Genomic DNA, 24,760 nt, shown 5'->3' on the forward strand with positions numbered 1-24,760 from the left:
GTGAGAGGTAGATTTGCTTCTTAGGCTGCGCAGCAATAATAATCTTCTCTCCAAAGGACTGGGGGACTGTAGAACGGGCTTTAAACTGCCGATCAAGTAGAGTTGACTCGCTGGGACGCACACTGGCTCCCCACCCACGGGGCCGGTCTCCGGGAAGCCCCTCCTCTGAGAGGCAGTTCCCCCACACGCCCCGCCGGGGGCGCTGCGCGACGGGGGCGGGTGCCTGGAGCGCGGCGCTGGGGCCGCCCGCTGCGCTCACTCGCTCGCACTCGCTCGCACTCACTCGCGGGAGGCTTCCCCGCGCCGGCGGCGTCCCGCCCGCTCCCCGGCACCAGAAGTTCCTCTGCAGGTCTAACGGCGACATGGGCGTCCCCACGGCCCCGGAGGCCGGCTGCTGGCGCTGGGGATCCCTGCTCTTCGCCCTCTTCCTGGCTGCGTCCCTAGGTAAGGTCGGGGGAGGCGGGGCGCTGGGGAAGAGCTGGGAGAAGACAGCAGACTGGAGTGGGAACTGTGGGATGGGGGCGTCCTGGGAGCCCTCTCAGCCTGTGTGACCGTGCACCCCACTCCACCCACCGCCCGGAGGCTGCTGGGACCACTGGGCAGGGTGCAGTGGCGACTGTGCCAAGTGTCCCAGATAGGCATCAGGCACATCTGCATCCTCTGATAGCTGCCCAAGTGGCAGGCAGGGCTGTCCCTTGAGGGCTGCCCAGAGAGCCCCAGGCACAGGTAGCTTCTGCAGAGAAGGAGAGGCACAGGGCGGGGGTGGTCAGTGTGTTCTGGTGGATGTCACCGGCTTTTGACAGCTGGCATCTTTTTGCCCCTCTAGTCTCAGGGCTCTAGTGCTGCAGAGGACACAGAGGGCGTGGTATGCTCTGCCCTGGTGAAACCCCTGGCTGAGCCTTGGTGGGCACTGGCCACGGTGGGCTCACTTTCAGACACAGAGGCAACACTGCCCACCTGGTCCCGATTCTAAGGGTCTGATAGCCCAGGAATAAGTGGTCAGCTGATTCCTGCCATCCTAGCAAGGCTGCCACTCAGGGACCAGTGTGGGGTACTGGGGAGGATGTGGGACACTCTCCAGCTCAGCCACGAGCCCCTTCTAGGTCCCTGGATAACTTACGGCATCTCTCTGGTCTCAGTTTCCTCAGCTCAAACACAGAAGCCCACACAGGGAAACACCACTTTCCCCTTCCAAAGTCCAGACTGTCAGCATGTTCAGACAGTAGCCTAGCCTGAACACAGGGGTTCCTGGGCTGGGGGCAGAGGCCCTGGTACCCATGGCCTGGTTGCCTGGTTCTTGCCTGCCCAGAGCTGAAGAGGCTGGATCTCTTCAAAGAGTCTGTGGAACCAAACTTTATGGGGAGGGCCCAGGGAAAGTATGAGTCATGCAGGGACTCGGAGGGAGGCAGGAGGGAGGTGGAGGGCTTGGCAGAGGGACCCAATGGGCGGGATGGAACAGAAGGAGAGGGTGACGGGATAAGAGGGATAGGAGGAGGCTGAACCTGGAAGATACCTCAGCAACCTGGGTGCCCACAGGCTGCCGGCTATCTCAGCACTTGGAGGGTGGCCTGGGCCTCTGAGGAGGAGGAGGGCTCCACATGTCGCAGACACAGCTGCCTAAGCCCCAGGGTGGATGCTCCTCAAGGTGATAGTCAGAGGGAAGAGGAGAACGGGAGGTGGAGTGGACAGTCTCAGCACCAAGGCCACGGCTTACGGCAGGGCATGGCTTCCAGAAGGAACAGGGGACGGTGGCAGGCAAGTCAGCATCCCACCTGTCATGGGCCACCTGCCCTGCCCTGTCCTCCCAGGTGACCCTGTGAGACCCTTCCTGCTTTCTTGCCCACTTCCTGCCCTCACTTGGCTGGGCTGCCCTCTGTTCAGCAGCCCCAATTTGAGAAACAGTTCTAGAGATCCAGGGCACAGGGACCCAGCTTGCAGAGCACCCAGTAGCAGAGAGGCCCCAAGAGGAGCTCGGGACGCCTTCCCCTGTATTGCTTATATGGCCATGGGGCCTTTACTCCCAGAGGTCTTGGCTACTCAGACAACATGGTACACCAAAGAGCCATCTCTTCCTGGGCCCAGCACAGGGAGATGATTTAGGCTGGCTGCAGCTTTCCACTGAAAGGAGTCAGAAGCATTTGAATTGCTCTGGGACCTCAGTATTCTGAACTGTGACATGGACACACTATAATAGATATTGACCCAACTCCCCAGGACAGTGTGCACCGAGGGGCTAGCAGATGGGAGGCCTGGTTGCAGGCGTGGCCAGCAGGATCTGTAAGTTGAGAAGATTGATCACCAGCCTGCCGAGGTGCTGGGTTGCCTTGGGTATGTTGCCCAAGGTCAAAGCCTTTATGCCAGGAAGGTGAGATAGAGTGTCCGGCACCAGCCTGTTCTGCAGCTCTTGGGTTTGGGCCAGCACTGAGGAGAATGGTAGTAATGAATGTGGTGTTCAGAAGCCCAGCAAACACCAGAGATACTCCTTTCCTGGGCCTGACTCAGGGTGAGATGGGTGGAGAGGTACACTTGGGACCAGGACCCAGCAGATCTCAAGGGTGGCAGAGCCTCTTCTTCCCCACAGATATTCCCAGGACCTGAGGCAGTTACTGTCCTTGCCCTGTCCTCATGGGTTGACTCAGGAGTCCCAACCTCTGGGATGAGCACATTTAAGTTCATAGAAGTGTACTGGGGTTAGGGACGAGAGACCCCATCTTCCTCTTCACAGCAAACCAGGCTGCAGGGCCTTGTTGAGTAACCCAGTGCTGCAAGCCTCTGACGCAGCAATGGTCAGCTCTTAGGAAATCCACAACCCACTGCCCAGAGGCTCTGGAGTAGAGAGGAACAGCCTCGAGGCCAGTCCCTTGCATGAGGGGGCATCTACCCAATGCCAGGGACACCCAAGGGCCAGCAATACTGGGAGCCCCTTGCTGAGCTGTACTGGTTGTTCGTGTTTCCTCCCAAGCAGGGCAAAGGTTCTGCTGAGGTCTGACCTTCCTGGGAGAGGGTGATCCAGGCAGGAGTGTGCTGCTGAGATGCTAAAGGGGCCACCTCCCTATCCGCACACAGTGTTTGGGGTCTTAGGCCTGAGCGGATGAAAGGAAGAAAGAGATCCTCAATGACGACCCATTGGCATACCAAGTATTGAGGTATCAAGCCCCACATACCAAGCTTGAGGCCCCAGGCTTTAGCCAACCAATGATCCAGGGTCAGTCCGGTCTCCCAGGGGAGGGTGGGCCAGGGATCAGCACTGTGGCTTCCAGTGGCCCCACAGATACCCTTAGCAGCAGTCCCGGCACGCCTGTGTATGCCAAGCCAGGGACTTGCATGCCAGGGCTTCCGTACAACCCCTTGCTTAACTCTTGGGCTTTGCGAGTCACTCAGACCTAGGCTCAAATCCCAAGATGGCCATTTACTGCTCTGTGATATTGGACAAGTTATTCAGTATCCCTGAGCAGGTTCCCCTACCTCTAAAACGGGGATGATGATAACACTTCCCTTGGAGGGCTACTGTGAAGAGTCAATGAACGAACACTTAACACAGCACCCGGCTGCTCGTGAATACTGTGTAATGTTATGGGATTTCTTGGCTTCTGCAGGCCACATGCCACTGGTTTTCCATCTAAGGTCCTTGCTCTCTACAGGGCCTTACGGAGTGCCCAGGGCCTGGGAACGCATTGGTGAGCTTCACTGGGACTAGATTCTCCAAAACCTGGAGTGTGAAGGGTGCATGGGCTGCATCCAGTTACCTGTGAGCCCCGATGGGTCCTCACAGTCTGAAATGCCCACGGAGGTGCCTACAGGTTCTCCTCTTAAAGTTATCTGGAGATGGGGATATTGAAGGCAAGCCTGGTCCTGGGTTTGCTAATCTTGGTGGGATCTTTCTTACATTTGATTCTTTTACATTCAGTCCATTCACTTTGGCTGGCTATCCCCAAAGACAAAGACAGTGGCCACCATCTTGCTCATCAGTGAGTAATCCAGTAATGAGGTTGCTCTGCTACTTACCAAGCCAAGCAAGCCCATTCCTTTAGCCTTTCTGCATAGGATCTTATTTCCCATGGGGACCTGGGGTCAAACCCTGCCTTTGCTGTTCACTCATCATGGGAACACAAACACACACTTCCCCTTTGCGCAATGGACAGGTTGGGTGACATGGTCTCAGTGAGGCTGACCACCCTCCTCTGAAGGGTAATTCCACACCGGTGTTTCCCTAGCTGCAGTCATTTGCTTATCACCTTTGTGATCTCTGCAGTGTCTGCCCTTTCATAATATTTAGTTATTTTTTCTTTAAATCTATTCATTCTTTTATTTGCGTATGTAGATTTTTAAAAGGAAACTTTTTATCGCTGTCATTAGTGGAAAGCCAGTATCACTTGTCATAAATAGAACAAAACCATAAAAGTACGTAACAGGAAAACCATATAAGGGTATTAAATTCTAGTGGGAAACTTTAGCCTGGGAAGGCTCTGAGTCTGAAAACTGCTGTTTTCCCTTGCGAAAAATTAAAATAAAATAAAATTTTAAAAGAAAAGGAGATTAGCAAGTGAGAGAGAGAGGTTTTAGAGACATATTAGCATCAAACTGGGCCTTTCTCTTTGAGGTAATCAGGACTGAAATAATTGAAAAGGGAATAACCTCTTCTATATATGATTCAATGTTATTTAATGTAAAACCAAAAGTAAAACTATGTGGTAGACGTGGCAAGGCAAGCTGGGCTTTCATTGGTCATGACATTTGTCCATCTTCAGGAAGGAGGTGGGGCCTCCAGTCAGTCCCCAGCTACCTCTAGTCTCTAGAGAGTAGTCAGATGGCACCAGACCTCCAGAGGCTGACTACCTGGGTTCAGATCCCGGCACCATCACTTATTAGTTGTAAGGCTGTGGGCAGGATACTAATCTCTCTGTGCTTCCTTTTTCTCATCTGTAGAATGGAGATGATACTAGTACCTACCTCATAGGGTGAAGGATTACATAAACTAATCCATGTAAAAGTGTTTAGAATGAGGCAGGGCACGGTGGCTCATGCCTGTAATCCCAGCACTTTGGGAGGCTGAGGTGGGAGGATCACTTGAAGCCAGGAGACCAGCCTGGACAACATAACTAGACCCCATTGCTATGAAAAATTTAAAAATTAGCTGGGCATAGTGGCATGTGGCTGTAGTCCTAGCTACTTGGGAGGCAGGGGTGGGAGGATAGCTTGAGCCCACAAGTTTGAGGTTACCGTGGGCTATGATCTCGTTGTCACTGCATTCCAGCCTGAGTGAAGAGCAAGACCCTAGCTCTCTAAAGAAAACCTACCAAACAGCCAGGCACAGTGGCTCACGCCTGTAATCCCAGCACGTGGGGAGGACGAGGTAGGTGGATCACATGAGGTCAGGAGTTCAAGACCAGCCTGGCCAACATGGTGAAACCCCGTCTCTATTAAAAATACAAAAATTAGCCGGGCGTGGTGGTGGCGCCTGTAGTCCCAGCCACTCGGGAGGCTGAGGCAGGAGAGTTGCTTCAACCTGGGAGGCGGAGGTTGCAGTGAGCCGAGATGGCACCCCTGTACTCCAGCCTGGGCAACAGAGTGAGACTCTGTCTCAAACAACAACAATAAACCCAACCAAACAAACAAGTACTTAGAATGATGCCTGGCACAGAATATTAGGGGGCAAAAAGACTTGAGATGGACCCTAAGGACGTCTTCATGGCATAGGAGCATGAGGGTGGCTGGCTGGAGCTGGGAGCCTGGCCTGCACACAGTCCTCCTCCAAAAGGGCCTGGGGAGTCTGGGAGGGGTTCATGCACAGAAGCATCCACGGGCCAGGACCTCTGGCCAGCTGTCTAGGCCCTCCCCGGGGAGGCATGCTAGCCTCCAGCCCCAGCCCCGGATGCAGGACGCTTTCCCAAGGTGCTGGAAGTGCCGCTTCCTTCAATAGAGCCTGGCTTCCCCTTCCCAGCCCCCTCGGTCTGATGTGAATGGACACTTCCTGCGGGGGCAGGTATCAATAAACACATCTGAGATGCCCTTTGTCCTCACTGGCCAGAAAGCCCCAGGGCAGACTTGCTGGCTTCAGGCCCTCAGCCTTTTCCTTGCCACGCTTCCTTTCTTAGCCTTGGCAGACCCAGCCTGATTGATCCATGCCTCTGTTTCCCTCTACATCTTGATAAAGACAGAACATAGTCTTTTCCTACAGCCCCAGCCCCAGCCTGTGGACTATCCTGGGGGATGGGGCCTTGCGGGGAGCTGGAACCAGGTCCCATTCTCTTTGGGATGTCCTGTGAGACCAAGGACGGGACCTTTTGCATCTAGTGCGGGGCCAGCCACAGCAGTCAATTAATAACTGCTTACTTGACAACCCCTAGCAGCTGGTCAGAGTTCAGCTGTTTGGGTGGGGCCTCCTAGGCGCGACTAACGAAGCTTGGGTCCCACCTCCAAAGGCTGGGGCGTTGCCTTGGCGACTGTGGGCTAAGCTCACGCCCTGTCATGAAAAACACACAAGCCTGTCCACACCCACACACACCCATCCCGTGCACACTCACAGGGGTCACCCGGGGCCTGCTGGGTGTAGAGAGGTGAAGGTCACAAAAACTGGTGTTCTGAGAAGATGCCAACAAGAGCTCCTTTCCCTTGTACTAGGACAGAAACATCTGAGGGTGCCACAGCTAGAAATCACAGGCACAGGCCCAGGCCCAAGTTCTGAGCAGATGCCCCTGGTGGAACTCTGCATCCCCACAGCCTCCCTGCCTGGGCCTGGCCCATGTTAGGACCTTGGTAAATATTTGCGGAATGAAAGAATGATGTTTTCAGCTTGGGTCTGAGGCAGAGCAGGAATGTTGCACGGAGGGCGTGGAGGTCAATGCACGGTCAGTTCATTCTTTCTAAATAGCTGAAGGATGAGGTATCAACCCTGCCTGCCCACTGGAGGGTTCTGGAGAGGTGGGGGCTCTTCCTGTCTGCAGTGCTGGCCCATCCAAGGTGTGAATCTCAGCTCAGTCACGCAGGGCTGTGTGGCCTTGGGCAAGTCACTTCTCTGAGTCTGTTTCCTCATCTTTAAAGTGGGGATGATACCACCCATGTCGGGGGTGTTATGAGAATTAAATGTGACAGGTATAAGATGCTCAGCAAGTGCCTACACATAACACATGGTCATAAGACAGCTCTTCCCTCCTGGCCACAGGATTTTAGAGCTGGAGGGGGCCTCGGAACATGGGACAGCCCTCAGGTTAAGATGAAGAAAGGGAAGCTCAGAGAAGGGTGGGACCTGCCCAGGGGCACACAATGAGGGCACAACTAAGTGGACACTGAGGCCCCAGGACCTTGCAATCCAAGCGAGAGTTTTACTCTTGAGACTCAGGCTTTCCCAGGTTCACGGCACTCTTCCTCTAGGTGGCCCTGCCTCTTTACCTAGTGGCAGGTGGCGGGTGGGGGTCTGGGGGCACTGGGTCTTGACAGCAGCATGGCAACCAGACGGTTCCCGCCTGGCACATGCTCTCAGGCCCAGGCCCCAGGTCATTTTCCTGTCCCACATGCTCTTTGGCCACCCTGGAGCCAGGAGCCTTCCTCCCCACCCACTTTCCCCGGTCTCCGACAATGACCCAGGTGTCCGAAAGGATCTGTTCCTGACAATAAGCAACATCCTCTTGCCAAAGAATTGTAATTTTAGCCGGGCTGAACAGCTCCCCTGACAACACACGTGCATGTGCGCAGACGTGGAGGCCGCAGGGCGCGTGCAGGCCCCTCTGCACACTGTGCACTGCCCCTCTGCCCAATACCATGCCTTCGAGTGTCCTCCTGAGGACAGGCTGCCGTGCGCCTTGTCCCAGCTGGAGTCTCAGACACAGTAAATGGGGTGTTTTCTGGCCTTCCCTCCCTCCCCAGGACAAAGCCCCGTGGATCCTTGTTTTGTCCTGTCCCTCTGGTTTGTCCTGGACCCTCTCCTGTCTGGCCCTCTTGCTTGAAACTGGACATCCTCCCCCGCTCCCCAAACTTGAATCCTAGGGCAGCTTCTCCGTTTTTCTAAAAGGAGAGCGACTCCTTTGGGACCTGTGGGATGGGTGGCCAGTGTGTGAGGGGTGGGGCAGTGTGGGGGATTGAGCAATGCCCCCTCTACAGCACTCCCTGAACCCTGCTTTCTCTCTGATGCACCCACCCCCATCCTCCGTGCATCTCAAGGAAGTTGCCTCCAGGGGAGAACATACCTTCCCCACTGCTGCGGGTGCTATGGGTACAATCCTGGGGTCATTAACCCCATTGCTTAGACCCTGAGGGCTCCCAGCCTGGTGCCCTGCCCCACCTTGTTCACAGGGATACTCAGGCCAACAACCACGCTAGCCCCCCTTGTCCACACCTCTGTCCACTTGAGGGCCCCCAACCCCACCCAGCTCAGCTTTGGCCGCCAGCTCTACTTTACCTGCCCTGCCCTACCCACCCCTGGCCTGCAGCCCTGTGTCTGCTGAGCCAGCCCTTCAGCCAGCCCCCAAGGTGTGTGTCCTGGTAGTAAATACTACCGTAACTAAAGCTGGAGCTGAATTCGGCTCCCAGCCCTGGGGTGGCTCTGGGGTAGGAGGCAATGCCAGACAAAGGGAGAAAGGGGCAGAAGCTGGGAGAGGTGCTGGTCAGACCTGCCACATGGCCTGCTGGGGAAGGGGGCAGCACAAGACTCACTCTTGGGGCGGGTTTTGGTTCTTCCTGGGAGCATGTGGGAGAGCCCTTTCCCTAGGTCCTCCTCACTTCTTTTTCCCGGCAGGGCCATGGTTTTGCAGCTACACCCACCCCACTCAGGTGTGAAGGGGAAGTCCAGGCCAGCACGGACAAAACCAGGGGCACAGCCAAGCTTCCTGGGGCTCCTTTTCCACTGAGCCTGCTGCAGGGGTAAGGGCAGTGGGTTAGCAGTCAGAGGAGAGTTGGCTAGTCCCTGCACTGCCAGGCTTGCCCTGGGGACCCTGGGTGAATCATCTCCTCTCTTGAGTCTGTGGGTCAGATTTGTAGCATAATGGGTTTGGGCAGTAGAGTCCCATGCCAGCTAGCCCAAGGAGCCACACTCATTCATCACAAACTCCAATGTCCATAGGGCCAAGAAACCACGGTGACAGAGCGAAGCAGGCCAGGTGGAATTATTAGGGAGTAGTACGGACTGTGGCGAACTGGAGTGCTGGTGCCCCCCAAAAGCTGCTACTGAGCTCCAGCTGACAGTTGCCCTGTGGGAAAGCTGGTTTAGCGTTATCTTCTGATTTTCTAAGGAGAGCTGGAAGTCAGAATTTTCATGTCAAATTCTTGGTTTTTAAATGTTGCCATCTCAAGAAAATTAAAAAGATTTTGAGGATCTAATGAAATATGTGTGAAGACTGGATGTGGCCTGTGGGCTTCCAGTTTCTGGACTTTTTTCATCAGTGTAGTGTCTACATGCCTGAGTTTAATTCTGGCTCTAGCACTTGCTTGCTGTGTGATCATCAGTGAGTTACATAAGTTCTCTGTGCCTTAGTTTCTTCATCAGTGAAATGGGAATAAAAGTAATACCTTATATCATTGTTAGATAAGCCCAGGAAACCCTCAGCACAGTGCACAACACATGCTATGTCTTCTTATTATGGTTCTACCTAGATCTTGCACCACCTGAGGTCCCCCATGCTCCCGGCTTTGAGTTCATACCTTCTGGAACTCTGGAACTTCAGTCCAACCACTTTCCCTTTCTGGGTCTCTGTGTTTCTGCCTGAAAAGGAATCCTGTATCTTGCCAAAGAAGTTCTGAAATCTCTGCTCACCCTGACAATGACTCTAAAAATCTGGGGCTCCCAGACTTGGCTCTCTGCCTAAAACTGCACTCCTCCAGACATGCCATTTGGGGCTTTGCTGCCTTTGGAGACTCTCCTTTAAACACAAGCCACCCAGGATCGGATCACAAGTTGTTATCAGTCATTCACACCTTAGCAGGAAAGCCTTTAAAGCTGGCTTCTCCATCCCACTGTGCTTCTCACTCCTAGGAGGCGCTTCTTGACTTGCTGAATGAATTAGAGACCTGTCTAACTCCCAAGTACCAAGCACCGACTACTCGCATGGCACTTGCAGAACACTTCATGTGAATTATTACTAACCCTAGCCTCAACTCTGCCAGGGAAATGTGTTCATTTCTGGGTGAAAACATCTGTGAGTGAGGAGTTGGGGCTCAGCGTCTAAGTGGCCCACAGCTACTGGTCCAATGCAGGCTGGCCAGCTCCAGAAGCCCCACCAGGCTGCCTCTCTCTTGACTGGACAAGGCTTTCAGCTCTTCCAGTGGGTCTCAGCCTGCCGCCGAGGGTCCTGGGCTCTAAGGGCAGGGAAGGGGCATCTGAAGGAGGATGTGGTGTTATCTTGGCCCTGGGCAATGCCCCTGGCTGGGGCAATGAAAAGGATGTATCAGTTTGGATTCTGTACATAGTTCTAACCCTCCTTTCCTCTCTACTAGACCCACAACAGCCTGACATGCCATTTAAAATAAAAATACCACTGGCCAGGCATGGTGGGTCACACTTGTAATCCCAAGACTTTGAGAGGCCGAGGCAGGAGAATTGCTTGAAGCCAGGAGTTCAAGGCTAGCCTGGGCAACAGAGGGAGACCCCGTCTCCAAAACAAATAAATTAAAAATAAAAATAACACTAATGTGTAATAATTGTAGGTATCCCTCAGAGATCTGCAGAGGGCATTAGAGCTCACATCTTGTGTTCTCGTCTTTCCCTCATCTAGTCCTCTCACAACCCTGCATTGTAGCCAATAGTTTTCTCACTGCACAGATGAGGAAACTGAGGCTCATACAGTTAGAAACACGGCCTCTAGCCCATATTCTGTTTTCAAAAGCTCATGCTTTTGAGGGTCAACCCGATTAAATGCCGGAGGATTGGGATAAGGCAAAGTGGGCCAGGGAATTGCTTCATTTGCTTGGTGAAAAAAAAGCAAACAGAACTAGACAATTTTCCAACATTGGCTGGGAGGAAGTGCACGGATGAGATGACCTTTCACGTATTCTCTGTCCCGGTCCCTCAGACACTGAGTTTTCCCATTTTCACACTACCTTGCTTAGGACACCCTTTCTACTGGCTGAAATCCTATCTAGGCACCAAGTCCAAAGACCCTCCCTCCTTCAGGAAGTCCCTGACTGTCCCCAGAAGGCTGTTTCCTCCCTCCTCCAAGTGACCTGAGGGCTGGCACTGGATTGCCTTTGCCATGGGGTTCTACTCTTGAGAATGCAGACCTCATCTGCTCAAGGGGAGGCCATGCATTCAGCATGCAGGTGAGATGCAGCACCCGGCCCAGGCCTTGCACAAGCAGGTGCTCTCAGTGCTCCCTGGTGAGGACGGGAAGGCATGTTCAGTCCTAGGAGTAGGAAGGGGCAGAGGTGTTGATGACCCCTACAGAGCGGCCAAGGACAAGGAGCTGCTGTTCCAAACAGCCTTTCTGCTCCCCAACCTGCCTCCCACCCAACGGGCTGTGCATACACTCTACTGGGAAGAGGGACATACCCGACTGCATTGCTGCCCTCCGAGTCTCTCCCTGCCCTGTCTAGCATCCAAGAGCACCCCTAGTTGGGGAAGCTTCTGTGGCTCCCCCCGCAACAGCCTAGGATGGAGTGGGGTTCGTGAACAAATGCAGAAGGCAGTCTTAGGGAGGTCAGCTGACATGCCCGGGGCCTGAGGCTGGGAAGTAGCTGAGGCCAAGGTTCTTCCCTGCTCTGGGGGTGCCAGGAGTAGCGCTGGATCAGTCAGGTGACAGGGCTCTCCTCTCTCTGAGCAGGTCCGGTGGCAGCCTTCAAGGTCGCCACGCTGTATTCCCTGTACGTCTGTCCCGAGGGGCAGAACGTCACCCTCACCTGCAGGCTCTTCGGCCCTGTGGACAAAGGGCATGATGTGACCTTCTACAAGACGTGGTACCGCAGCTCGAGGGGCGAGGTGCAGACCTGCTCAGAGCGCCGGCCCATCCGCAACCTCACGTTCCAGGACCTTCACCTGCACCATGGAGGCCACCAGGCTGCCAACACCAGCCACGACCTGGCCCAGCGCCACGGGCTGGAGTCGGCCTCCGACCACCATGGCAACTTCTCCATCACCATGCGCAACCTGACCCTGCTGGACAGCGGCCTCTACTGCTGCCTTGTGGTGGAGATCAGGCACCACCACTCGGAGCACAGGGTCCACGGTGCCATGGAGCTGCAGGTGCAGACAGGTGAGGGCATCCTGCACGTGACAGCCCGGCGTGTGTGGAGGGCTGCCTGTCTGATGGTGTGACCATGCATGACACTGTGCTGGGCAGAGTGTGAGGCTGCATGGGTAGCACTGGCACTCCAGGGAGTGTGTGGGTGAGATGGGGTGGTCAAGGGTGTGTAGAGTGTGGGTGTGTTGTTAGCTGGAGTGATGGAGAGGGAGGGTGTACCTGGCTCCGTTTGGGACACTGAGATTTTTTAATGTGTGAGGCTGTAGGTACCTGGGCTGGGAGTGTGACTGTTCATGGTGACATTGTGGCTACCGTGGGTATAGGCATCAGCAGGACGGATTGGTGCCCTGGGGCATGACTCAGTGGATGGCTGAATGGCTGTTGAGGAATATGTGTGTGTGTCTGTCTCTCTGTTCAGGTGAGAGTGCAAGGGCCCGTGGTTCGGATAGAGGTGTGGGCGCCGGCGGGTATCCACATGCCACTGGGAGTGGCATGAGAATGGGCTGGGTGAGAACATGCCAGGGTGTGTGTGTGGGTGCACGTGTGTGCAGGCTGCCACTGGGCCAATACTGCTGAGTAGGCACTAGCGTGAGAACCTGGGGCGGGAGGGGGACACTGGCCTGGACAAGCCTCCCTGGCCTCCTGGGCCTGACACCCACCTAATGGCCCTTCTGTTTGTTCCCACAGGCAAAGATGCACCATCCAGCTGCGTGGCATACCCATCCTCCTCCCAGGAGAGTGAAAGTAAGGGACCATCCTCTTGCCCCTTCTGGGTTATCTGTTCTCTTCTGTCCTCATCCTGCACCCAGACCCTGTTTGGAACTCTGGCCTTGTCACCCCAAGCCCACAGAAACCCCAGTCCTCCTCCTCCTCTGCTGCTGCACATCCCTTCTGCTTCCTCCTTGGTGCAGTCCCCAGAAGCCCGCTCCCCTTCCATCTGCTCTGGAGTCTCTGCTCCTCTTGCCTCTCTGGAGTGGCTGTGCCTTGGCAGTCACCTTTGGCTGGGGAAAGTGCCTCATGACAGGTACTGGGTGCCCCAGGCAGCTAAGTGCTGCCCTTCCCACCAGCCCCCTATGACTTCGGAAGGCTGGGGGTCTAGAATTCAACTACTTCAGATTTCTGTGTTCTGTGTTTCTGTGTTCCTCAGATGTTCTCTGTTGTAGGGGAGGGAGGAGGAAGAGGCTCAGGAAGGGGAACAGAACTACCTTTCCTGAGTTCCCACTGTGTGCTGGGCACTGGACTAAGTATTACTACTTCAGGGATATATATATATTATATATATGTTATATATAATATATATATAATATATATGTTATATATAATGTAATATAATATATAATATATTACATATATGTGAAATATATAGTATATATATATTTTTGAGACACAGTTTCACTCTGTCACCCAGGCTGGAGTGCAGTGGTGTGATCTGGGCTCACTGCAACCTCTGACTCCTGGGTTCAAGCAATTCTCCTGCCTCAGCCTCCCGAGTAGCTAGGATGAGATTACAGGCATGCACCATCACGCCTGACTAATTTTTGTATTTTTAGTGGAGACGGGGTTTCACCATGTTGGCCGGGCTGGTCTCAAACTACCGACAAATGATCCAACTGCCTTGGCCTCCCAAAGTGCTGGGATTACAGGCGTGAGCCACCACACCTGGCCTCAGGATTTTTTTTTTTTTTTTTTGAGAAAGAATCTCGCTCTGTCACTCAGGCTGGTATGCAGTGGTACAATCACAGCTCACTGCAGCCTCAAACTTCTGGACGCAAGTGATCTTCCTGGTTCGTTCTCCCAAGTAGCTGGGACTATAGGCATGCATCACCATGCCTGGTGAATTTTTAAAAATTATTTTTGGGGTTGGGTGTGGTGGCTCATGCCTGTAATCCCAGCACTTTAGGAGGTCAAAGACAGATCACTTGAGGCCAGGAGTTCGAGACCAGCCTGGTCAACATGGTGAAACCCCGTCTCTACCAAAAATACAAAAATTAGCCAGGCGTGGTGGTGTGCGCCTGTAGTCCCAGCTACTCAAGAGACTGAGGCAGGAGAATCACTTGAACCCAGGAGACAGAGGCTACACTGGGCTGAGATCGCGCCACTGCACTCCAGCCTGGTGACAGAGCGAGACCCCATCTCAAAAAAACAAAACAAAACAAAACAAAAATTTGCCTGGCATGGTGGCGGGCATCTGTAATCCCAGCTACTCAGGAAGCTGAGACATGAGAGGTGCTTGAACCTGGGAGGCAGAAGTTGTAGTGAGCCGAGATCACACCACTGCACTCTAGCCTGGGTGACAGAGTGAGACTGTCTCAAAAAACAAAAAAATCACTTTTGGTAGAAATGGACTCTTGCTATGTTGCCCAGGCTGGTCTCGAACTCCTGGGCTCAATTGATCTTCCCACCTTGACTTCCAAAGTGCTGGGATTACAGGCGTGAGCCACCACGCCTAGCCTCAGGGAATTCTTATAAGAACTCTATGAAGCAGGCATCACCATCTTCTCTGTATCCATGGGAACAGAGGCCCAGAAATGTATGCTAACTTGCCGAAGCTCACATAGCTCAGGGCAGCATAGCTGGGATCTGGTTGCAGGCCTGCTTAGCTCTGCTTACTCACCTTCTTCTCAGCTTGGGGCTGTGCAGTGGGTAGCAGTTAGCCCCTGGTGCTTGCTCAGAGAGGTGCCCTACAGGGTAAGGGGGCAGTGCTCTAAGGGTGCCTGGCACTGAGAGGTTGGGTGAAAATACCCAGCAGCTTGGAGACAAAATGCAAGGGCACCTCCCTCTTCTGAGTACAGGTCTTGGCTTCCACATCCCTCTACACCCTGTATGTGTCAGGCATCCAGTGGGGACCACCCCTGCTAGGCCCTGCAGATACAAAGGCAGCCAGGAGGACATGCACGAGGACCTAAGCTGGAATGGGGATCAGCTAAACCAAACCCAACTCAAAGGCTACATTGACTTTTTACTCAGCTACCCTTTTTTCCAACCAACAAACAGGCCAAGAGCAAAATTAGAACATGCATTTTGGTCGGAGCCATGTTGGTCAGGCTGGTCTCGAGCTCCTGGGCTCAAGTGATCTACCTGCCTGGGCTCCCCAAAGTGCTGGGATTACAGGATTGAGCCATTGTGCCCAGCCCCAGTCGCAGCCTCTTAATGTTATCCTTGGGAAGTAAGAGTGTAGCTTGACTGTGAAATAACACGGAAGCACAAGTTGGCCTGAGGTAGGGGAATGAGACTAGAGAAGCTGGTGCCCAAGGAGCTCCTGCATTGCTGAGGGGCTGTGGTTTCTCAGTGAGCTCAGAGAAGGGGGCCAGGCAGCTCATCTCCCTGTGAACTTCTTCCTGCCTCCCCAGTGCAGCAGAATGTGCTGTCAGCTTTCACCCAGCTTCCTCCCTGGGAAACCAGGCAGCCCAACCCTCAGCAGCCAAACTCCCTCCTCCACATATCCCCGTGGGCTACCAGGCAGGCCCTGGACAAAGGCTGCCTGAGCAGGCCAGGCCCCTCCCATCCCACCCTGCTGTGTCAGGGCCTGGCACATTCCTTAGTGCGGTGTCGGCAGCTACCTCTGCCAGCGCCTGATCACCTTCCCAGGATAAGCCTGGTTCTGGATGGTGAGCAAGCATGCCTGCCCTCCCCTGTGAGTGCCAGCCCAGGCACTGGCCACGCTTGGGGGAAGGGGTGGGGAACTGTGGCGAGGCTGAGCTCTGCAGAGATGCCTGCGGCTTCAGAGAGCAGCTGGATCCACAGACCTGTCCCCAAACCTCTGCGCCCCTCTGCCCCAGAGTCAACTCAGCCCAGGTTGCAAGGAAGCCTCAGGCTCTTGAAGAGACATTAAGTCCTGATCTGATAGAGGGGCCACAGAGGGGAAATCTCCATGTGGGGACAGAAGTTAGGCAGGAATATCTTTGTCTTTGGAGAGCTCACCCTCCAAAGGCAGACAGGGAACAGGCATCAGTGGCACCTGGCAAAGCTCACAAAATGTTGCTTAGTAGCCGTCCAGAGGAGACCTGCTTTGATCACTAGAAGAGAGTGCTTTGCAACTGGCTTCTCAAATATTGCCCACAATAAGGTCCTTTGATGGGGGTTTTGAAATACTGAGGTGTCTAGGTTATAGAATGTCTTTACTTTCAATATTCCACGTCAAAATGCAGTCTTGCTGAGATCTGCAGGTAACCTGCTGTAATGTGGAGCAGAGCTTGCTTTGTAATTAGCATAGCAACTGTTCCTCTACCGGTGGGTACTTCTAAAGTGCCTGAAAACAGTTTGTTCTCATTTGCGGTATGAACAAACCTCCTGAAAACTTGTTTACACTGTCGAATTGTAGAGCAAAACAAAAACAGACTTTATTCCCAAACAAATAGCGCAAAGGCAACATGTAGACCACAGCCCATCTACCTCTCAGGGGCAAAGCTGACACTGTGACAAGGTATCCCAGCCCATCTTTTGGCTCTGGGAAAGGCTAAAATTGGGAAGGAAATGCGTTTATGTTGGTTGTGGTTCCGAGGGCACGTCTGTTCCCAGCTAAACTCCTGCAGTCAGCAGATGGCCTGAAATAAATCAAACCTCCCCATGCTGTTGGGACAGCAAAGCGGTACAACCTTTTTGGAGGGCAATTTAGCAATAGCCTAAAAGAAAATGCACATACTCTTTGGCTCAGCACTTTGACCGCTGGGAATTTACTACAGATTTCCTTCCTGAGTGAGCCAGGCTGCATGCACAAGTTGATTGCTACATGATTAGTTATGCTGAAAATGGAAACAACGTGTTTACCAACAGGGGACTGCTTCAATAAATTTAGTGGGAGCAATGTGATAAAACCCTATGCAGAATGAGATAGGTGAGACAGAGAGATGTCCACGCTGTGCTCAGTGGGAAAAGCATTGTCATATGATCCTGCATCTGTTGTATTTGCAGGGAATATGACTAGGACCACAACACAGAAACCGGCACACAAGGATGGTCTCTTCAGAGGGGCTCTTGGTACAAAGGGAGAAGAATATTTGAATATTTTTTTAAGCTTGTACTTTTTTTGGTAATTTAATAAGTTTAAAATTGAAAAACATTGGACAAGGATTCACGTTTTTCTAGTTCTCACCTCGGGTGTTTCTCCTGTGACTTGTGTGGCAAGATCAAGGGGTTCCAGAGGCCCCGTCCCAGAGCTAAGGAGTCTCTGGGATGAGTTGGGGCTTTTAATCTATTATGATAAAACATATATAATGTAAAATTTATTTGCCATTTCAACCATTTTAAGCCTACAGTTCACGGCATTAATTACATTCACAATGTGCAACCGTCACCGCTATCTATTTTCAAAACTTTTCCATCACTTAGGCTTCTTTTGACCTTGAGCTCTGTGGCATGGGTCTGCGAAGGCCCTGCTCTCCCTTTTCAGGGAATAACCTGTAGCCAAGGGTGTTCCAGCTGTCCCTTGTGGGTTGGGATGAGGACTCTGTTCCCTCTCTTGCCTGGAGCCGCCTGAGCTGTAGGTGACTAGTCTTATTTCTGTATGCTCCAGGTGCATATGGCGGCAGGCACGGGGCTCTCTTTGAAAGGAGAACCCCTTATCTTCCATGCCTCTGCAAGTCGCTGGGGGTCTAGCTGTGGGACTTCGGGGAAAGGCGGGTCTCCCTGCTGCCTGGTCTTCCCTCTTTGGGCCTCAGTTTCCACTTGGGAGGAGCAATGGGAATGGGGCTTCACTTTGGCTACCTCTCTGCCCTTTCAGACATCACGGCTGCAGCCTTGGCTACGGGTGCCTGCATCGTAGGAATCCTCTGCCTCCCCCTCATCCTGCTCCTGGTCTACAAGCAAAGGCAGGCGGCCTCCAACCGTCGTGAGTACTCCTGCCTGCCTGGGGTGGGTGGACGGTGCAAGTGACCTGCTCCAACCCCCAGCTCAGCGCCTGGGATTAGCAGGGCACGATGCAGGCACGATTCCTTTCCATTTGAGAGTTGGGAGCTGCTGCACTTCCGGCCAGGAGCTGGGCAAAATGGCCGAGAGAACGGAGGCATGCCATTTCTGGGGACCAAGTGCCCACCAGCCCCTTTGGCTCCCAGGCAGTGCTGGCCCAGCACTCAATACATGTCTTCTGAATGAATGATCATATGGAGTAGCTCAAGTTGCTTTATAAAAATGCTGCCACTCAGAGTCCTTGGGGGACCTGTTTAAGGTATAGGCGTGCTTGTTTTGTAATTAGTAGCAATTGTTGAGACAAAAAATGACTTTTGGAATATTAGAAGTGGAAGGGGTCTTACAGATAACGTAGCTCAACCCTTTCTTTTTCCAGATGAGAAGGCTAAGATCAGCGGGGTTACATAACTGGCTGAATGTTACATAACTTAGTAAGTGGCAGAGCCAGGACTCGATCTCAGAGCTTTCAACGCATGCTCTTTCCAGGGAATAGAAGTCCACCGCATAATAAAAATGCTCTCACTTACTCCTCATTGCAACTCCAAGAATTTGGTCCTACCATTGTCCCCATTTTACTGATGGGCAAACGGAGGCACAGAGGGGTTAAATAACTTGCCTAAGGAACCACACAGCAAATAAGTGGTGGGGCTGGGCTTTAAGTCATGGGCACAAACATCTTTCACCTCCCACCCTGGCCAGGTGACAGTGCCCCTTGCCTGGGTCCTGACCCCGCGCATGAGTCTTGGTTAGTCTGAGTCCTCCAAGAAGGGGCTAGGGAGTTTTTTGTCCTTGCTTCCCCTCCCTGGCCTCTTCCCCTCTGCCTGGCTACAGAAGTAACGGAGAAAGGATTGCTCTGGCGCCAGGTGGCTTTTGGCTCACAACTTATTTCCTGTGGCCGGCCCTTAACAACTTGTCATCCCTCCCTCCCCTCATTCCTGGGGGCTCCCACATGGAGCCCCATAGTGGGTCACTCGGGGGCTATGGCCACCTCACCCTTGCTCTCAGAACTCCCCTATTCCTCTCCTAGAACCCACCACAACCTACCTGCAGGAGGAATACCCATGGCTGGGGGTGGGTGGGGGCAGGTAAAGGGCTTGGAACAGAAGAGCAGCCCCGGGCAGCAGGGCACAGGGAGCAGCATTGCTGCCTGGTGGAAGGCTGGCCCGCAGAGCCTGCTCAGGAATGAGGCACTCTCAGGAAGAAAAGGAAAGGGCTTGGAGCCTTGAGGAGGGCAGTTTGCTGGAGAGGCCAACAGGTGTGGATTTCCATCCTGCTTTGGATTGAGCCTCAGTTTCCCCAGCTCTAAAATGGAACCAACAACCCTCACCCCAAAGGGTGGTGCAGAGGATGAGATGAGGGAATACCCGTGTGCACCTGCGCGAAGCCTGACCCATGAGTCGGCCGTAAACAATAGCCATGATTCGAATAGATTTCAGGAACTTTTGGGTAACTTCCCTGTGTTTGTTCTGTTGTTGTGCCCCTCCCCCACCATCCGTTTCCCCATCGTAATCGGCAGTAAAGCTCCTTAAAACGAGAAGCATCTGTGGGAGGACGTGGGGTGCTGCATGAAAGAGGGAAGTTGGGGTCACTGCATCTAATTGGTGGCCAGTTTAGGGGGTGGGGTGTCCCAAGGCTGAGGCAAGCGGCAGCAACTTAGATGAGAAGCAGAAAGTAAGTGAAGTGGCTGGGAAGTGATCGGGGACTCGCACCTTGTAAGGTTTCCCTAAGAGATGTCCCCTAGAATGCCACCCTATTAGGCAATGTAGGGGATGGACAGAGAGGACCAGGAGCCCTCTAATTAGCCACTGACCTTAAACAGTAAGTCATGGCTAAAAACCGGAACCTGGCAAATGTTCAAACAAGAGACATCAGTTAGCAAACTCAGGAGTTGACCTTTGGTCAGTACTTAAATCTGAAGGTCTGACGCTGTGTAAGCCAAGCCATAGGAGAAAGTGCTGGCTGCCTTTGGCCTTTTGATGGCAAATAGTGTTCTTACACACTTGGAAAATGCAGATAGAGTTTCATTTATCAGTCGTCAAAATGGGCCCCTCGTGGAGGCCCCATCTGCTGGACAGACACGCAGATCACTGCTGGACAGCACCCATGTGAGCAGAAATGGAGTCTGGAGCTGGGCAGGGCCCTCCTGGGCTCGCTCCTGTTCCCTGCAGGGCATCTGCCAGCAGAGGCAGGCATGCTGTATGGGGAAGCCTTCCCTTCCATGACCAGCTTCTCTGTCTGTCTGTCCCTAGGTGCCCAGGAGCTGGTGCGGATGGACAGGTAAGGCCCATGGAGACCTGCTTGAGAAAACTTCCTAGGCCGGCTATCCAGGAAGAGATACTTCTGTGCAGTAGGGGCCCTGTTTAGCCACCTAGAGCAGCTGGTCAGAAGAGCCTCTGCCATCTGCTGCTGAAGGCTGCACATCTGTGCGGATTGGCTACTCTCCTGCCACCCCCACTCAGCAGGCTGAGCTCTGATTCTGCTCAGATGTGTCGTGCACCCACCTTCGGGTCTCAGTGGTCAGCCTGGGCCAGGATGGGGACAGGGAGGAAGCAGCTGATCTGGCGCAGACAGTGAAACACGCAAAGGACGCCTGCGGGCCCAGCCCCAGCCACACCCCTTGAGCTGTGCCTCCTGCCTGCAGAGAACTCCAAGGAGAAAGCTGTCGGACTGCTGCAGGCCACAAGGGCAGAGGCTGAAGGGTCCTAGAGTGGTGCAGCGGGCCGGGTCTAGGGGCAGAGGGGATGGGGACTGTGTATTGGTGTGCTCTGGGCAGGAAACTGGCATGCAGCCTGGCCTGGAGGATGTGCTCAGGGAACCCGAGTTTCTGCCCCGGTACCTGCAACACCAAACGCAAAGCTCCTCTAGGTGTTTGAAAGGGATGCTCTTCAAGGCAGGTTGAAGGAAGTCCTGCTTGCAACCCACCTAGAAAGAGTTGCAGGGGTCTTCAGAAGTTATCCTACTCCCAACCGGGAAGAGAAGAGAACCCCTCCCCTCAGCTCAAGACAGGCTTTGGGGATGTTCGATCCTAATGCCATCAACTCTATTGACCAAAGAGAAACTTGTCCCCAAATTCCTGAGGCTGAAGTCCTGGAAGTGTCTGTGATTTTCGGCTTCCTGGCTGTGCCCAGGGTTGATGGTCGGGGAGGAGTTGGCGTCTGTTCTGGTGGGCCCTGATGCCCTCAGCTCAGGACAGGTGGGCAGGTGCAGCCCATGCCCTTTGCTCTGTGGGCCTGGCTCCTGCCTTCTTGCTTGGAGATGCTCCTGAGGCCTGGGGATGGGGATGTAGGTGAGAGGAAGGGAGGAGAGAAAAGCCGGGGGCAGGGAGGGTAGAGTTCATGCTCCAGACAGCACAGGTGACCTTCCATTCTGATTCTGTGGCAGCAACACTCAAGGGATTGAAAACCCTGGCTTTGAGGCCTCATCACCTGCCCAGGGGATACTGGAGGCCAAAGTCAGGCACCCCCTGTCCTATGTGGCCCAGCGGCAGCCTTCTGAGTCTGGGCGGCATCTGCTTTCGGAGCCCGGCACCCCCCTGTCTCCTCCAGGCCCCGGAGACGTCTTCTTCCCATCCCTGGGTAAGTGTTTCCTGACCTTCACAGCACCATGACCTGTAAGGTCATGACCTCATGGCCTGCAGGGCGTCGGCCTCACTCCCTACCCTCCCTGAAGAGTTCCACAGCCTCATGGAGTGGGGTTGAGGGGTGAGGGACAGAGGACCCCCCATTCACTTTGCTTCTCCTTTTTTTGCAGACCCTGTTCCTGACTCTCCAAACTTTGAGGTCATCTAGACCAGCTGGGGGACAGTGGGCCGTTGTGGCTGGGTTTGGGGCAGGTGCATTTGAGCCAGGGCTGGCTCTGTGAGTGGCCTCCTTGGCCTCGGCCCTGGTTCCCTCCCTCCTGCTCTGGGTTCAGATGCTGCGACATCCCAGAAGCCCAGACCCTCAACCCCTCTGGATGCTACATGGGGACGCTGGATGGCTAAGCCCCTGTTCCAAGGATTTTGGGGTGCTGAGATTCTCCCCTAGAGACCTGAACTTCACCAGTCACAGATGTCAAATGACTTAGTCTTAAGAAGTCTCAGAATGTCCAGCCCGTCAGCAGTTCTAATTCTGAGACATGAGCCTTGGGATGTGGCAGCATCAGTGGGACAAGATGGACACTGGGCCACCCTCCCAGGCATGAGACACAGGGCACTGTGGAGAGACTTCTCCCCCATGGCCGCCTGGGCTCCCCCATCTCGCCTGAGGCTGCTCTTCTGTCAGACTTCCTCTTTGTACCACAGTGGCTCTGGGGCCAGGCCTGCCTGCCCACTGGCCATCGCCACCTTCCCCAGCTGCCTCCTACCAGCAGTTTCTCTGACGATCTGTCAACAGGTTAAGTCAATCTGGGGCTTCCAGTGCCTGCATTCCAGTCCCCAGAGCTTGGTGGTCCCGAAACGGGAAGTACGTATTGGGGCCTAGTGGCCACTGTGAGCAAATGGTGTCTTGGGCAATCTGAGGCCAGGCCAGATGTTGCACCACCCACTGAGATAGTGGTGAGGGAGGTGGGTGGGGCCTTCTGGGAAGGTAAGTGGGGCCCCCCACCCTCCCCATCCTCTACTCCCGCTGCTCAGCCTGGGCCATTGCAAGGGTGCCACACAATGTCTTGTCCACTCTGGGCCACTTCTGAGTGTGAAGCGGGATGCTATTAAAAAACTATGTGGGGAAACAGGTGCAAACCCTGTGGATGGATTGTAAGAGCCAGTTTAAATCCGCACTGTGCTGCTCCTCCCCCACCCCACCTTCCACCCCATACAATCTGCGCCTGGTGGAGTCTTCACCGCAGGGCGACTCAGCCAGGTGGGGGTGATGTTCCCATCTCCTGCTTGTGGGCATGCCCTGGATTTGTTTTTATACACATAGGCAAGGGCAGTCCTTTGTGGAATTGTGATGGGAGGATTTTAAAGCAGGGGAGGAGAGTGGGGGGCATCTCTGTACACTCTGGGGGTAAAACAGGAAAGGCAGTACCTGAGCATGGGGACAGGTGAGGTGGGGCTGGGCAGACCTCCTGTAGCGTTTAGCAGGATGGGGACCCCAGGGACTGTGGAGGGCGTAGTCCAGCCTGGGCATTTGTCTCCTAGCAGCCTACACTGGCTCTGCTGAGCAGGGGCCTGGGTGCCGAAAGCCAGGATTTGGGGCTAGGCAGGCAGATGTTCACCCAATTGCTTGGGGGGTAGGGGGGATGGAAAAGGGGAGCAACTCTAGGCTGCCTGGCAGCAGTGAGCCCTGCGCCTGCGGCTACAGCCAGGAACCCCACCTGGACACATGGCCCTGCTTCCAAGTCCCCCGGTTCGGCCCAAAGGAATGGTCCACTGAGCACCTCTGCTCGGTCTGAGCTGGGCTGGGGGCCTTGAGGAGAGGGCAAACATAGGCCCGGAGGTGGGGCTGACACCTCAAGTGGCCAGAATGCCCAAAGCCCGGCTTCTCCTTTGTACCTGGGTGGAGGGGGGTCCCTTCTTTTATTCCCTCTGGTCACCACAATGCTTGATGCCAGCTGCCATAGGAAGGGGTGCTGGCTGGGCACGGTGGCACACACCTGTCATCCCAGCACTTTGCAGGGCTGAGGTGGGAGGACCACTTAAGCCCAGGTGTTCAAGGCTGCTGTGAGCTGTGTTCAAGCCACTACACTCCAGCCTGGGGGACGGAGCAAGACTTTGCCTCAAAGCAGATTTTAAAAAGAAAGAATGAAGGAAAGAGGGTGTGTTTTTCACAACTCATGGGGGCCTGCAGGGCAGGAGTGGGGACAGGACACCTGCTGTCCCTGGAGTCGAGGACAAGCCCACAGCCCAGATTCCAGCCCACGTCCCAACTCAGGAAGAGCGTGCCCTGCCCTCTGGGGAGGCTGGCCTGGCCCCAGCCCTCAGCTTCTGACCTCGAGGCAGAGACAACTTCTAAGAATTAGGCTGCCAGACCCCAGGCCTGGCTGCTGCTGTGTGGAGAGGGAGGCGGCCCGCAGCAGAGCAGCTGCCGCACTTCCTCCCCAGCTTCCTGCGGCGTGCGGCCCTGCCCTCTCTTCTCTGGACCCTTTTACAGCTGAACGCATCTGGGCTTCGTGGTTTCCTGTTTTCAGCGAAATTTACTCTGAGCTCCCAGTTCCATCTTCATCCATGGCCACAGGCCCTGCCTGCAGCGCACTAGGGACGCCCACCCTGCTGCTGCTGGGGAGGGGCAGACTGCTGGAGCCGCCCTCTGAGTTGCCCGGGATGGTCATGCCTCTGATGCCAGCCCTGGTGGCTGTGGGCTGGGGTGCATGGGAGAGCTGGGTGGGAGAACATGGCGCCTCCAAGGGGCAGGAGGAGCACTAGGGGCTGGGGCAGGGTGGGGCTGGGGCAGGAGGCTCCTGGAGCGCTGGATTCCTGGCACAGTCTGAGGCCCTGAGAGGGAAATCCGTGCTTTTAAGAACTAATTCATTGTTAGGAGATCAATCAGGAATTAAGGGCCATCTTACCTATCCCGACATTCACATTTTAATAGAGACTTCCTGCCTTTATTCCCTCCCAGGGAGAGGCTGAGGGAATGGAATTGAAAGCACCATTCGGAGGGTTTTACTGACGTAGCTCAGCACTCCCTAAAAACACACCATGGAGGCCACTGGTGACTTTTGGTGGGCAGGCTGGCCCTGCCTGGGGGAGTCCGTGGCGATGGGCGCTGGGC

General features: G+C 54.4%; 3 protein-coding genes across 6 annotated transcripts in view; 2 read left to right on the forward strand and 1 right to left on the reverse strand.

The window, feature by feature from the left end:
* PCBD1 (pterin-4 alpha-carbinolamine dehydratase 1) overlaps window positions 1-24,760 on the forward strand; it is a 1,172,580-nt gene that overhangs the window by 257,754 nt on the left and 890,066 nt on the right. The window lies entirely within an intron of this gene.
* The window catches only part of LOC126962499 (cadherin-23), a 75,570-nt gene that overhangs the window by 40,704 nt on the left and 10,106 nt on the right, over window positions 1-24,760 (reverse strand). The window lies entirely within an intron of this gene.
* On the forward strand, window positions 194-22,790 carry VSIR (V-set immunoregulatory receptor). 2 transcript variants are annotated; one of them, XM_050803667.1, is made up of 7 exons: window positions 194-444; window positions 11,748-12,176; window positions 12,852-12,908; window positions 17,884-17,991; window positions 20,318-20,345; window positions 21,450-21,643; window positions 21,819-22,790. In XM_050803667.1, exons 1-7 carry the CDS (start codon window positions 363-365, stop codon window positions 21,854-21,856), a joined length of 936 nt encoding a protein of 311 aa, XP_050659624.1. In that variant the 5' UTR covers window positions 194-362; the 3' UTR covers window positions 21,857-22,790. The 2 variants fall into 2 exon arrangements, with proteins under 2 accessions (XP_050659624.1, XP_050659623.1); XM_050803666.1 differs by lacking the exons at window positions 17,884-17,991; window positions 20,318-20,345; window positions 21,450-21,643; window positions 21,819-22,790 and having other exon boundaries at window positions 12,852-13,436.

Source organism: Macaca thibetana, chromosome 9 (genome assembly GCF_024542745.1).
Source record: "Macaca thibetana thibetana isolate TM-01 chromosome 9, ASM2454274v1, whole genome shotgun sequence".
In the NCBI taxonomy this organism is placed as follows: Eukaryota; Metazoa; Chordata; class Mammalia; order Primates; family Cercopithecidae; genus Macaca; species Macaca thibetana.

Coding starts and splice junctions, on each gene's coding strand:
- VSIR (XM_050803666.1), top strand. CDS start 363: ATGGGCGTCCCCACGGCCCCGGAGGCCGGCTGCTGGCGCTGGGGATCC. Junction 445..11,747: donor CTTCCTGGCTGCGTCCCTAG/GTAAGGTCGGGG, acceptor CTCTCTGAGCAG/GTCCGGTGGCAGCCTTCAAG. Junction 12,177..12,851: donor GGAGCTGCAGGTGCAGACAG/GTGAGGGCATCC, acceptor TTGTTCCCACAG/GCAAAGATGCACCATCCAGC.